Genomic DNA, 15,003 nt, shown 5'->3' on the forward strand with positions numbered 1-15,003 from the left:
TATTGTACCAAACAATCTATGCTATACATCAATATATATGTACTACGTACTAGATCTGGCGTCCCGTACACTCATTGTGTTCGACTCAACTTTACTGCAATACGTACGACTGACTTTAGTATGATTTCAACATTGAAATTGGTCTCTGATTGAAATCGTGTGGTTATAAACGGAGTGGCGCTTATAATATAAAAACTCGAGTCTAAATGTAAACCTGGATTTGAATAAAAAATATTAGTCAAATAAGTAAAAATATTTGTTGTTCAAGTGAATCACATAGGTTATAACAGTGACATTTTGGTTGCCATTTTAGTTCAAATTTTGAACAAATAGTTTATAAAGACGTTCGTGTTTATAGAATATCCAATGATTAACATAATTAAAGAGAAACTAAGTACATATTTTTATTTCTTATTTGAATCAGTAATCTATGAAACAACTGTGCTTATTATAGAATATTCGTTCGCTGAGGAGAAGCTGTTGGCGTACTACACGCTAATTATTATCTTGGAAATAATCTATGTGGCACGAATGCAGCCTTTGTCCTTCCCAGGGTCTCAAACTATCTCCATATCAAATTTCCGTTGAATAGTTATTGAGTACGCACGCAATGGTAACTGTCAATAAGAATAATTTTACCCTGTTTTTAAGAATATTTTCCGTTGATGCTCGGCTTGTACTGGTCATAACGTGATGCCATATAGCCTATACTCTTCCTCGATAAATGGGTTATCCAATACTAAAAGATTTTTTTAAGTCGAACCAGTAGTTCCTGGGATTAGCGCGTTCAAACAAACAAACTCTTCAACTTTATATAATAAATAAACATACAAATGTGAACGTGTTAATGTAAATTACAAACCAGCATGGCATTTTGCATATAGATATTTTATATACCAATAAGTTTTAAAAACATTTATGACAGAGACACATATCGAATTTATTTATTGAAATTTGAAAATAATCAAGTTTGTCCAAACAAATGATATTTTTAAAGACATTTACACATAATATTTATGTTTAGAAACACAATTACAAACATCCGCACGGCGCGGCGTCGGAGTGACCCAGAGACAGGGATTGGTGCCAGTAAAACTAAAAACAGAATGAAAATGCCGCAGTGTTTTATACTTACTGGCACAACTAGCAAAAATAATTTATTAACGGCAAGCTCGTCTCGTCATTCAAACTAATAAAAAAAAAAGATTAACACAAACTTCAGAACGGTCCTATAAAAATGTTAACTATGCGTACCATATATTTACTTAAGTGTTATTACTATGTACAAGATTATTAGTCTTATAATTTCTTGTGATAACACAAATGCTTAAGCGTTTATATATTTACAAGAGAACTAAGGAAAAAAATACAAAAAACATAATGTTGCAATATTAAAACTTTATATAAGGTACTTAATACTAATGCCTTTGTTGGTGTACACTTATAAAATATAAATAACTTATGATATTCCGAATATCTCGTGTATTGCGTGCCGACTTTTGGAGTCGAGTATACGATTTTTTTTTACATTTATCGACACCATCGAATACAGTATAATAAATAACTTTATTACAACATACATTTTTGAACCTAAAGCTACGTTTAAATTAACAAGAAAACTTGCAGAAATTAACATTCGCAAGTGATTTTTACAGTAGAAACAATCACGGTGAACTAATTTTTAGAAATTTTGTAGCTTGCAGGGCTTGCTGCGAATCGCATCTATGCATATAGAATTATATAAAAATTTCTACTAGTGTAAACGCCTCTGATAGGTCTTAAGTAATATAATTGCTCCGAGAACTTACGAGTCTAAACTTAACGTAGGTAAGTATTTAATCCATAACGATCTAAGCATTTCAATTTACGAACACATCACACGCCCGTCCTATACATAATCAGTATCCTTGAAGTGTAGCGAACTGTTCTACCGCTGAACCTTGGACTCTGGCTTGCCTATCAACTCCGCCTCTGCTAGAGTGTCAGGCATCCTAGTGCCGAGGGTCTCTGGTTGTGTGAGCACCAGCACTCCGGAGAGGAAGCCCATGGATGCGAACATCACTGAGGGAATACCAGCCCAGTACTCCATCTAGACGAACAGTAAACAAATTAGAATAATCCATATTATCACTTTCTGTTAAGTAAAAATAATGGTATAGGTTTTAAACTACCTATCAAGTATCAGACGATATGTTACACTTGATTGTTTATCTGGATATCTGCCGGTTTAGAGGGAACCAGTTATCAAACAGTCGTAACATTATTTTCATTGTAAAAGTTTATCTCCAAGTGATCGCAGCCAATGACTGCCTTCAAATATTTTGGTGTGAACTATAATGCCATATTTAGCCTATTGGCGAATAATTATAACTATGAATTATGAGTGACGTCACCGAAATAAGCTGTTTACAAACTCGTGTTCGTAACCATTCGTCTGTACTTGACAAGTAAATAAATCGGGGACAATACTAAGATTGGAAGCTGTACTTACCAGGACAGGCGTGAGGGGCGCAGTGATGGAGCCGATGCGTCCGACCATAGAAGAGAAGGCGAGCAGGCTGTGGCGGTACTCGGTGGGGTACAGCTCGGACGTGTACAGGTACAGCGACGTGAACACCGTGGAGATGCCGAACTTGCCCAGCAGGAATATTATCAAGCGCACCATAGTCATGTCTGGAAAAATGTGGTGTTGTAGAATCTTACGGAAATCAAATAACATGATACCGCTATGTTATAGTGGGGTTTGTCTACTGTATAAATAGACTAGCTGACTTTTTTTAACATGACATACGTTTGCTGGCTTGACAAGGGTCGGCACAAACACACCGGACTTTCAGGTCAGTGCTTAAAGCGTTTGTAACCCTTGAAAATTAAGTGCCAACGCTGTAGGCAACCTACTAACAGGGTACGAATCTCGGCTTAGGACAGCCATTGGAAGAGGATGGGACAGCAACAATTAGGGATGAGCGTACTAAACAATCTATGCATTACCGTTTTCGACGGTTTATTAGAAGGGTTGGGGGCGGGAAACGCGGTGAAGGTCTCGGCGGCGAGAACGGAACCGCGGTCTTGTAGAGTTTCAGGTGCCTTAATATCTATTAAGGCCCGGTTTACTGTCTCAACTAAGTGCTATGAAGATATACATATATCGTATGAAAATTAAGGTACATACATATGTGTACCTGAATAAAGAATGAATTAATGATAATTGCTTCAATCTCAAAGGGAACAACGCATTGACAATAATCATCAAGAATCACAGTCAGTGGTAAATTCAATGGTATCGATTATCTTGATGGATGGATTCAGCATTCTAAATTACCATATTTTTGCGATAATTTCTGATCAAACTACATTAGCACTGATTATCTACAATATTATATACCTACTTTACTAATTATTTACTTTGTTTTCAATATCGTACTGGGTTTCGCCTTGCCAAAATACCGATAAAAATCAAAATAAATGATAGTACAGTGTAACAATACAAAATAATAGTAATCTTTGATATGGACTATCATTTTTATGTCTCATTTATATACATATATAATTTTTATATTATTGTGTATATCCGGTTTTGTCAACTGCTGAGGGTAATCATCTCTCGTCAGTTGACATTCTATTGGACGCCACCTCCCTTACCATCAGGTGCAGAAGGCTCAGTTTGTCGTGTACGTATAAAAAAAATCTCAATTGATTTATCTTAATCTCAGTCTTAAAATATATATAAAATCTCACGAAAGCTAAGGAATAAGTGCAACTATCACATAGACTATATTTTGTAGACCTTGTATCCGTCTCGTGGTTTGATATGGGTTGTGACTATCGCCCAATAAAAAAAAAAAATGTTACGCGGAACTCGCATGTCACGTAAATAAGAAAAATAAAAAAAATTCATATTGCATACCTAAGTCTTCTGTAAATTCCGCTACACAGGTAATGTAATTACAAAATTCAGGACAAAACTGAATATCTTAATACAAAAATATCGCTAAGCTAATGAAGGTACTAATATACTCACCATCAGGAATGAAAGCGAAGCCGAGATTACAAGCGGCGCTGAAGATAAATGCGGTTGAGAGAGTGGCCCTCCTGCCGATCCTGTCCAAGACGAGCACGGCGGTGTAGAAGCCAGGGATCTCGATGGCGCATGTGAGAATGAAGTTGAGGTGCATGGTGTCCGACAGGCTGGTGGAGTTGATGGAGAGCCCGTAGTACACAAAAGTGGTTGTAATCCACCAGATGGGCGTCGTGCACACGCGCCGGAGCAGGACGGGAGATTTTATGATGGTCTTGAACACTCCAGGACGTTCCACCTGATTGAAAAAAACTGTTTTGAAATGTGTACATAGATGTACAACTGGTATGATATTACAAATTAAAATTGTATTCTCTGCCGTAAATTCAAAGTTTACATTACAATAAAAAACGTAGAGCATTAGTTTTATAACACATTAGACATTTACACACAATTCTTAGCTTTACTTATTAAATTCCTGATATTCATAGCTCAATGAAATCAACATACCATGGTAGAGACACAACTATTTTATAATATTAACCTACTCGATATATAGGTTTGATATCTCTTAGGACATTGTTTCTGATAATATTACACACTACCTTGTGCTCAGGAGCTGCCGGCGGCGTCAACAGCGCCTGCATTGACTTCTCGCTGATTTCCTTTTTATTGATCCTCGCAGCTTTTTCAAGCACCTTCTTGGCATCGTCAAACCTCTGCTGCGACAGTAGCCACCTGACGCTTTCCGACAGGATCCAGTAGTAGATAATAATGAGGAAGCACGGGATGTGGAGGGCCATGATCATGTATCGCCAAGGCTGGATTAGCCAGGCAACACTGCCGAGGATTACCTGTCCCACGGCGAACATGGATGTGCAGGTGGCGCTCGTAAATACACGGTACTTCGGACCTACGAATTCAGTGGCTACAAGAAAATAAATGTGTTACTGCATTTAATTTAACTGAAAAATTGCCCAAGTATATAAACGAAATAATATTACAAGATTTCGATTTTTGATATCATGCTTACCAAAAATATAAGCAGAGCTAAACGATCCAGCTCCAAGCGTTGTTTGAATGAGCTGAAGGGCCAGGTACATGGGGTAGTTGACGGAGAAGGCCCTGATGAGGCCGAACGATGCCAGGTTAATGACACTGACTATGAGGGCAACCCGCCGACCAAACTTGTCCGAGACGAGCCCGATGATGGGCAGCACCAATAGGGTTCCCACGCTGTTGAGAGTACCAGCTAACGCACGGAACCATTCTTGGCAGCCAAGGTCGAACTATAAAGAATACATTATAAATGTTTCACTGATATAATATTATGTCTTATCGATAAAAAATCTTAATGAGTGTATTAATTAATTATTCATTTTCATAATAAATTTTAAATCAGATTAAAATCAATAAAATGATGCCTCTTCGCATAAAAAAATTATCTAATCAAAAAACATGATAAACATCGCAGTACCCACTATCATAACATTAAATCCCTGTTCAGATGACAAGCTTAAGAGGCGCGTTTTGCTAACGCGCGTTTACATGTATTTTACATAAAAACATGATTGTGATTGATTTCTTCCCAACCTAAATTTCGGCCACGGCGGCCAATCTTAAGGAAGATCAACCAGGGACGGCGATATTATAGTGGACAAATGTGTGCGCAATACACAAGCACTCTATCTGTTCCTTCATTCTTATAGTCGCGCGAGACGGCAATTCGACATAACCGAAGAGGGATCAGGCGCTAGGATCAACGGCTTTATGTGATTTTTGAGGCACGGGGGTATCACACCGCCGACTTCCTGACTCCGAGCTGCGACTGAGTATACATTATTTTTCAGACGGAAATACCTAACGATTCAGTCAAATTTATAATGAAAACAAACAAAATATACGTAACTGTATTTGCGTCGTAGTAACACATTTTAAGTATTTGTCTTCTGAAGAGGATATTATTCACTACGGAGAGAAGCACAACTACCTAAAAGTGAGGCAAAATTATATCCCTTATTTCATTAGTGTTAATTTCTGAAAATACTTACATCGTACACAACAGAGTTGTCCCGAGCGTAGACGAAGCCATCGCAACCCATTGTGTCGTTTTGGAACAGATTGGCGGGACAGTAGTCGAGCGAGCCATTAGCTCCATCCACTGGAACGAACCGCTCGCAGCTGGCGAATCCTGAGGAAGTCTGCGGGATGGCGTTGGAAATCCATTCGGGTTCGAATAGAGAACTCTTTTTTGTCTCACCGCATTCTGGCACACGACATCTGCAGGCAAACAATAATTTTGAGAGGTTGTGTGGTAAATATAACAATTATGCCCATTTGCTTCCGACTTATTTAATTATGGCTCCGTTGGACGGAAAATATTGCAAGAATGCATGCATATTTGGTTGTTCTAAACAAAATTCTATGGAAAACTACATGAAATATGACCAACATGACATTTATAATAATATCAGCCCTGTTTACCTATATGCTTTCCCACTACAGGACACAGGCTTCCTCTGCTACCGAGAGGGTTACGCCTTAGACCACCACGTCAGTTTTATGTGGGTTGGCAGACTACACGAATAACACCGGTCAACACGATTTTTGAGTCTGGCTCCTGAATGTGAAATTTTGGTTTCTCCTATGTTACAAATAAATAAAAAAATAACTGTTCCGATCAAAGTTTGCTTTTGTAGAAACTAGAGCAATTTTACTGAGTTTCAAAAAACACATACAATTTTTTATACTTTCTCTGTAATTTTATTTAAAATTACGATAAAAAAAGTTTTTATTGAACATCAAAGTCTTTTTTATACAAGAATTATGACTAATAATAGCAAACAAATAGAAAATAACAAAAAATCATGTTCAAAAACGTTTTTTTTTTAATGGGTCTTTTATGTTTGTGTGCGTATTAATCCCCAAATGTAATCCCCCATCATACTCTCGTTGTACTATCCTTGTTAATGTCGTTCAAAGTCCATAACATCTTGGTAAAAACGTTCTCCCTGCTCCTCTGAATAGGCACCCATATTATCTTTAAATTTGTCCAGGTGAGCATGTAGCATATGGGGCATTCCACGTGAAGCGGGCACGAAAAAAAACTCGATGTCTCAGATTTTCGTAATATTTGATTATGTTATACCTGTATATGTCCTCGATCCAGATACAAAATATTATTAAAGTATAAAGCCTGGTAAGCGAGTTAAAGGACTTTGAAGTTTTGACTGGCCGGCTGGTATACGCCACCTCGAATCCAATTATCAAGTTTTTAAATGTTACAATAAAATAAATAAAGCAATGAAATAAATACTTCATTTAATGAGCTTTTTTATTGTATTTTTGGAAATTGAAAAATGTTTTTTTTTCTTTGAAAAAAATGTGTTTGAAAGTTTCAAACTTGAATTTCACAAAGTTGGCATATTTATATTTATTTTATTTTTTTTCTAAAAATAGTTACTATTGTATAGATAATCCCTGCGAAGTTTCATAATGGGCTGAGAAGTAGTTTAGGAGCTAGACCGATTACAGTGCCGAAGCGCGGCGGTCGCCAGAAAGAGCGAAGTAGTAAAAACTTTCAATTAAACTAAATACTTTCGATTAGAGTATTTTATCATATTTTGCATCGCTCTAACGATTCAATTACATCTGATTATAATATAAAAAAATATATTTATATTACTGACGGTGCACAACAACATTTGAAACTTGGCAAGGATAATCTATATACAATATTGGCTATTTTAGTAGAAAAAAGTTATTATATAAATATGCCAACTTTGTGAAATACAAGTTTGAAACATAAAATAATAATAAATAGTAGTAGTAATAATAAATATGAGTTCGTGGCATTGATGTTCTAGCCTATATGTATAAGCGGTCGGGTATCGTGATGGCTTTGTTTGATGCGTTATGTAAACTAGTCTGTGTCTCCAGGCGTTTTAGGTTACCACCGAGACCGTCAAATTGCCCTTCTGCCATGTGAAGTGGCACGAAAATGAAATTCTGCATCTTTACCACAATCCTGTTTGAAATATAACAAGTTAATACAATTAAATCTTTTTAAAATGTTGTTGTGCACCGTCAGTAATATAAATATATTTTTTTATATTATAATCAGATGTAATTGAATCGTTAGAGCGATGCAAAACATGATAAAATACTCTAATCGAAAGTATTTAGTTTAATTGAAAGTTTTTACTACTTCGCTCTTTCTGGCGACCGCCGCGCTTCGGCACTGTAATCGGTCTAGCTCCTAAACTACTTCTCAGCCCATTATGAAACTTCGCAGGGATTATCTATACAATAGTAACTATTTTTAGAACAAAAATAAACTAAATCTAAATAAGCCAACTTTGTGAAATTCAAGGTTGAAACTTTCAAACTCAATTATTTCTAAGAAAAAAAAACATTTTTCAAAATCCAAAAATACAATAAAAAAGCTCATTAAATGAAGTATTTATTTCATTGCTTTATTTATTTTATTGTAACATTTAAAAACTTGATAATTGGATTCGAAGTGGCGTGTACCAGCCGGCCAGTCAAAACTTCAAAGTCCTTTAACTCGCTTACCAGGCTTTATACTTTAATAATATTTTGTATCTGGATCGAGGACATATACAGGTATAACATAATCAAATATTACGAAAATCTGAGACATCGAGTTTTTTTTCGTGCCCGCTTCACGTGGAATGCCCCATATGGAGTTTATGGGACATTCCGCAGTCCATCAATTTAAAACTTTCAAGCATAGTTTCAATGAACTCTTCATAATTGTCGGCTGTGTGATTTCCAGAAAAACAATTGACTACTGCTTTCAGACGCTTCCAGGATTATTTTTCATGAGCAATAAGGAATTTTGTGAAATCATCGCTGCTCATTATTTCTTTTATTTGTGGTCCAACGAAAATACCAGTTTTAACTTTAGCTTCAGATAATTTGGGAAAAAATCTCTTTAAATATTAAATAGCTTCAGAATTATGATCTAGAGCTTACATAAATTGCTTCATTAGCCCTAACTTTATATGTAAAGGTAGCATCAATATTTATTTAGGCTCTACTATTGGTTTCACTTTCACATTATATTTTCCAATTTGAAATTAACACAAGCACCGTGAGGTACCCATTTCTTATCTTGATTCCGTATTTTGAGGTTATAATAAGCGTCATAGGCTTCGCAATGCTTCAAAATCGTTGCCAAAGCAAATTTTTCTGCTACTTATTTTAATAAATTCGCCGCAAATAAAACATAATTAATCAACATCCTGTTTACACTTTCTTGGTGCCATTTTCTAACCAAGTACGACATTAAAGTCGGTTGTTACAACTCAAATATACTTTTTTTTAAATAGTAATAGACTAGTAAACACTCACTACTGCCGTTCAGACATAATTCACAATTTGCAATTAAAATGATCAAAATGCTACCGCCTATTGCTCATAAGAATCAATAAAAATCTTCAAAACGTACTTATCAACATAAATCAGACAAAAGCAAACTTTAAGAGTTAAAAATGGATATCTGAGTGTTTTTCGATATTTGGAATCAAAATTCAAGCATTAGAACAGAAACACAAAAAAAAATTTTTTTTTTGTCGACTTGTGTAATTATCGAGAACTTCTCAGGTATTAACGATTTCCTCACGGTGTTTTTTATACCGTTAAACCAAGCGATAATATACAAAGAATACACGTAACTTTTTTAGAAAACTCAGAGGAGTGAGCCCTCATGTTGTGAACCTGCTGACAATGGATTCCGTTTTAGTCCTAACTAGGTTATGGTTGCATAAGATTTGTATATTTTTTTTCTAAAAAAAATTACAACGCCCCATATTATATCCACCGCTACATTGAAATCTATATCAATTCACAGACAATAATATGCAGCGCCGGTAATCGCCGCCGCGATAGCTTACGTTCAATATTTTTGTTATAATTTAACTAAATTTGTATAAAATTATAAATTATAAAATTTATATTATTGACATGTACTGTATATGAATTAAATTGTGTAACTGTTTGTTGTCCTAAGATTGATAAATAAATATGTTATCTTAACTGTAGTTTTTTCAAAGTTTTTATAATATGTATATTGGTTCCGTTAATTTCATCATAAAAATGCCACTATATTTATTGATATTCCTTTTAAGTACACATAATTTTAATTTGCAACTAACATCATCAGATAGGTAATTTAATTACGAATATTTAAGTAGTTTAAATGTTTTATAGATACCAAAAAAATTGTTTTAAAGGAAGTATCCATAAATCTAGTATATTTCAGCTGTCAAGTATCTAACGACTTGCTCGAGGTATTTTAAAAATCCTACTTAACATATCAATTTAAATAATAGGAAAATATATACAGGAATTGCTGTGTAAGATATATTTTATATCCGCCCGGATAGCGAACCCCGGACATAAGGTGTTAAAACCCACCATAGTCGACCGGCAAAATTGTGTCGACTGCCGAGGGGCAATAATTTCTCGTCAGTGGACAGTCTATTGGACCCCACTCCACTTACCATCAGGTGTACATGGGTAACTTTGCTGTACTCGTAAAAAAAATATGCTAAGTACACCGTGGGCGCCAGTTCCAATACCACGATGTCTAAATACTTTTTGTGTTTTCCTCCATTTTATTACAATATTTTTCGCCCTTTCCTACTCACCTGTGAGGGATAGCAGCTGCTGAGAAGATGAATTCACCCATGAAAGCCGACATAGCGAGAGGGACGGCCACCAATAACAAGCTGTAGATCTGGAAGCGGCCGAACTGGCCAAGCTCGTTCACCAGCACATAGTCGAGGTCTATCGCAGGGCTCTCCTGGCCCTTACTCGCAGTACTATTTCGCCGTCTATCCGCCATTTTCCAACCGGTACACGAGCCGACCTAACAGCGTGTCCTCTCTGAGTATACCTCGCATCTTTTATAAGTTTTAGTATAACCGCCCTACTGATAATCGTAAGGATTAATATATTGATAAGAGATTACATTGGCTTCATATTCTGCGAAGGAATGAATAAAAGCATGATTGTTGGTACCGATAGAATTGTAATGTGTGATTTTGCGTAAATATTATAGCTGTGATTTTTTTTTGCACTTTTTGGTGATTAAGTTCGTTGAGTATAAGATGGTAATATCGACAACTAATGTCTTGTTGATCTCGTGGTTGTGGATTAAGAGAGGTTGGGTAGCTCTTTCTATAATTTTGTTTAAAACAATATACTCAGGATTAGATATCGCATGTTAATTTTTTTATTTTCATATCTAATGTGAGAAAACAATTCGAAGACACGAAGTGTTTTAAAAACACCAAAATACTGTCGTCGTTATTGATTCTGATTGGAAAAAAAGTGTTAATGATTTCAAGATAAAAGTTTATTCTAAGTTCACGAGACTCGCACGTGACCGAAGTGACGTTTAATTTTTTGATACTGCTCGTGCTAATTTTGGAATCGATTAAACCGTCTACGATGGTTCTCATTTTTAATAATATAATGTTGTACCAAACAATCTATGCTATACATCAATATATGTACTATGTACTAGATATGGCTTCTGTACACTAATTGTGTTCGACTCAATTGTACTACAATCTGTACTGACTTTAGTATGATTTCAACATTGACAGCGTGTGGCTATGTTCAGAGTGGCGCTCATAATATAAGAACACGATTAGATATTTTAGTTTCTTTTGAATCAATAATGTATGGAACAACTGAGTTAATTAGAAAATTCGTTCATTGAGGAGAAGCTGTTGGCGTTCTACACGCTACTTATTATCCTGGAAATAATCTATGTCGCACGAATGCAGCCTTTGTCCTTCCTAGAGTCTCAAACTATGTCCATATCAAATTTCCGTTGAGTAGTTATTAAGTTTATCGCGTCCAAATAGGCAGACAGATGTGGTGGGGGGCTTTTTAAGAGGAACAATTCCATCATATGTGTTTGTTGTATAACTTTAACCGTTTACGCAGCGCACGCAATGGAAACTGTCAAAAGAATCAAACAAACAAACAAACAAACAAACAAACAAACAAACAAACAAACAAACAAACAAACAAACAAACAAACAAACAAACAAACAAACAAACAAACAAACAAACAAACAAACAAACAAACAAACAAACAAACAAACAAACAAACAAACAAACAAACAAACAAACAAACAAACAAACAAACAAACAAACAAACAAACAAACAAACAAACAAACAAACAAACAAACAAACAAACAAACAAACAAACAAACAAACAAACAAACAAACAAACAAACAAACAAACAAACAAACAAACAAACAAACAAACAAACAAACAAACAAACAAACAAACAAACAAACAAACAAACAAACAAACAAACAAACAAACAAACAAACAAACAAACAAACAAACAAACAAACAAACAAACAAACAAACAAACAAACAAACAAACAAACAAACAAACAAACAAACAAACAAACAAACAAACAAACAAACAAACAAACAAACAAACAAACAAACAAACAAACAAACAAACAAACAAACAAACAAACAAACAAACAAACAAACAAACAAACAAACAAACAAACAAACAAACAAACAAACAAACAAACAAACAAACAAACAAACAAACAAACAAACAAACAAACAAACAAACAAACAAACAAACAAACAAACAAACAAACAAACAAACAAACAAACAAACAAACAAACAAACAAACAAACAAACAAACAAACAAACAAACAAACAAACAAACAAACAAACAAACAAACAAACAAACAAACAAACAAACAAACAAACAAACAAACAAACAAACAAACAAACAAACAAACAAACAAACAAACAAACAAACAAACAAACAAACAAACAAACAAACAAACAAACAAACAAACAAACAAACAAACAAACAAACAAACAAACAAACAAACAAACAAACAAACAAACAAACAAACAAACAAACAAACAAACAAACAAACAAACAAACAAACAAACAAACAAACAAACAAACAAACAAACTCTTCAGCTTTATATAATAGTATAGATATATTGAATGAATTAACCAAAATTTACGGATAATATTTATTTATAGAAACATAATTGCAAACATCCACGCGGCGCGGCGTGGCAAAACTGGAAAAAAAATTCTAGGGCTAATAAGGGCTAGCTCGTCTCGTCATTCAAACCAATAAAAAAAGATTAACACAAACTTTTGAACGGCCATAAAAAATATTAATTACACCATATATTTACTAACAAAGTGTTATTACTATGTATAAGATTATTAGTCTTGTAATTTATTGTGATAACACAAATGTTTAAGCGATTATACAGGGTCATTTCGACATTGCGTTACTAAATGAAACCACAGGTTCATGGTAACCTCTGGTAACACCGTGCAAAATATTATTCATAAGTAACGAATATTTACGTCAATAATCCCGATTTTAGATTTATGGTTTTTTGATCACGCTGTCTCTCAGCGCGCTTAACTGAAGTGAATGAACTACGTCACAGCTGATGATATTATTACCGAACCTATAGGGTTCAGAAGGTCAGCTCACAAATGAACTCCCAATACGTTCACTGACTTGGGTGCAGCAGTTCATTGAGTCAATAATTAATTACTACAAAAAATATTTCGTCAATTATAAACGTTATTTTCGTTAATAAAATAGTTTTCTTACCAAAAAATTACCTACATAATTATTAAAGTTACAAGATTTAAATCTATTGGTATCGTATCTTTTGTAGATTCTACATGATATTCCGACATTTATTTTATTTCCAACATTAATATTTCGGTTTGTCATAATATCTAAAAGAAGACTACGTAGACATTACCGAACGTCATATTATGCTTTCTGTACCATTTCTTTGCTAGATAGACACTATGGCAACGCGTCCGAGTCTTTGACCGAGTCCGAAGAGCGCGCGATTATTCAATACAATAGTCGTACTCTTTCTCGCCTAAACTCGCAGTGTTGTCAGTATAAACATTTTTACCAAAAAGCTTGCTAAAACGACACAGCATTTCAAAAATTCTATTAGATTTTTTTTTATTACATGATGTTCTAACAGATTTAACACACAATTGTATTACAAAATAAAATAAGTAATGATTTATGATGAAATGATTAATGAAAAGTCTACCTAGTTAAAATAATACACAGCAATATTTTAGTATTTTTGAAACATTATTTTAAGTAATAAAGTATAATAGAGATTTTGGATTCAATCATTCATTTTCAATAGGCATACAGGGTATAAAATAAACAAGATATTGCACAATAAGGTAATAATAAAAAAGTTTGGTAACACTGCGAGGGCACGTGTTAGTTGTAAAACTCTGGCTCGTCAAATATCGTGTACCTCCAGACTAGTGTTGCCAGGGTCAATTTGTTTAAAATCAAGAAGGTAAAACAAATCGAGATTTAGTGTTGTAGATCGCGACATAAAAAAAGCAAGTATTTTTTTTAAATTTAAGTTTTATGTATTGCGTTTTACAAAAATATCACTGCCAAGTCATGCTAAAGTTGTGTTTTAATTTGGATGTCTGTTTTAACATCAAAGCACAGATCGCCGGGTAGTCGCATCTCTAAGCAAGAGAATAAAACAAAACTGTACCTTCAGCGCTAGTGAGATGATACGTGCTATTTTGATTGCATTGTCGCACTCAACACAGTGATGAATGCGTAGTTTATTTTTTCATAATACTTAATGGTTTTAATAATTTTATTGGTGCAAAACGGGTCACGTCCCCAGAATTCTGAAAATCGGGACATCCCGCGCAAATCGGGACATCAGGCAACTCCAGATCCTTGCCGCTACTTTGTGGAATTCGCTAAACTCGTTTGTCGCGTGTTGGTCGGTCAGGCACAAAGAAATTTAAAGTAGTCCCCTAAATGCGACCTTAACATGTATAAAATAGAGTTTATTTTTAAAAATATTTTTTGTCATTTTGAATATTTTACGATCGCGAAGTTGCATCGTTGACGCGTACG

The 15,003-nt window shown here is 34.7% G+C and overlaps 1 protein-coding gene across 1 annotated transcript; it reads right to left on the reverse strand.

Moving 5' to 3' along the window:
- Positions 1-921: 921 nt before the first annotated feature.
- Positions 922-11,935, reverse strand: LOC115440496 (organic cation transporter protein). The gene is made up of 7 exons (XM_030164834.2): positions 10,693-11,935; positions 6,070-6,298; positions 5,052-5,307; positions 4,624-4,946; positions 4,022-4,316; positions 2,492-2,673; positions 922-2,089 (listed from the first exon to the last, which is right to left on the reverse strand). The coding sequence occupies exons 1-7, from the start codon at positions 10,887-10,889 to the stop codon at positions 1,928-1,930; spliced, it is 1,644 nt and encodes a 547-aa protein (XP_030020694.1). The 5' UTR covers positions 10,890-11,935; the 3' UTR covers positions 922-1,927.
- Positions 11,936-15,003: the final 3,068 nt, after the last annotated feature.

Source organism: Manduca sexta, chromosome 19 (assembly GCF_014839805.1).
Source record: "Manduca sexta isolate Smith_Timp_Sample1 chromosome 19, JHU_Msex_v1.0, whole genome shotgun sequence".
NCBI classification, from domain to species: domain Eukaryota; kingdom Metazoa; phylum Arthropoda; class Insecta; order Lepidoptera; family Sphingidae; genus Manduca; species Manduca sexta.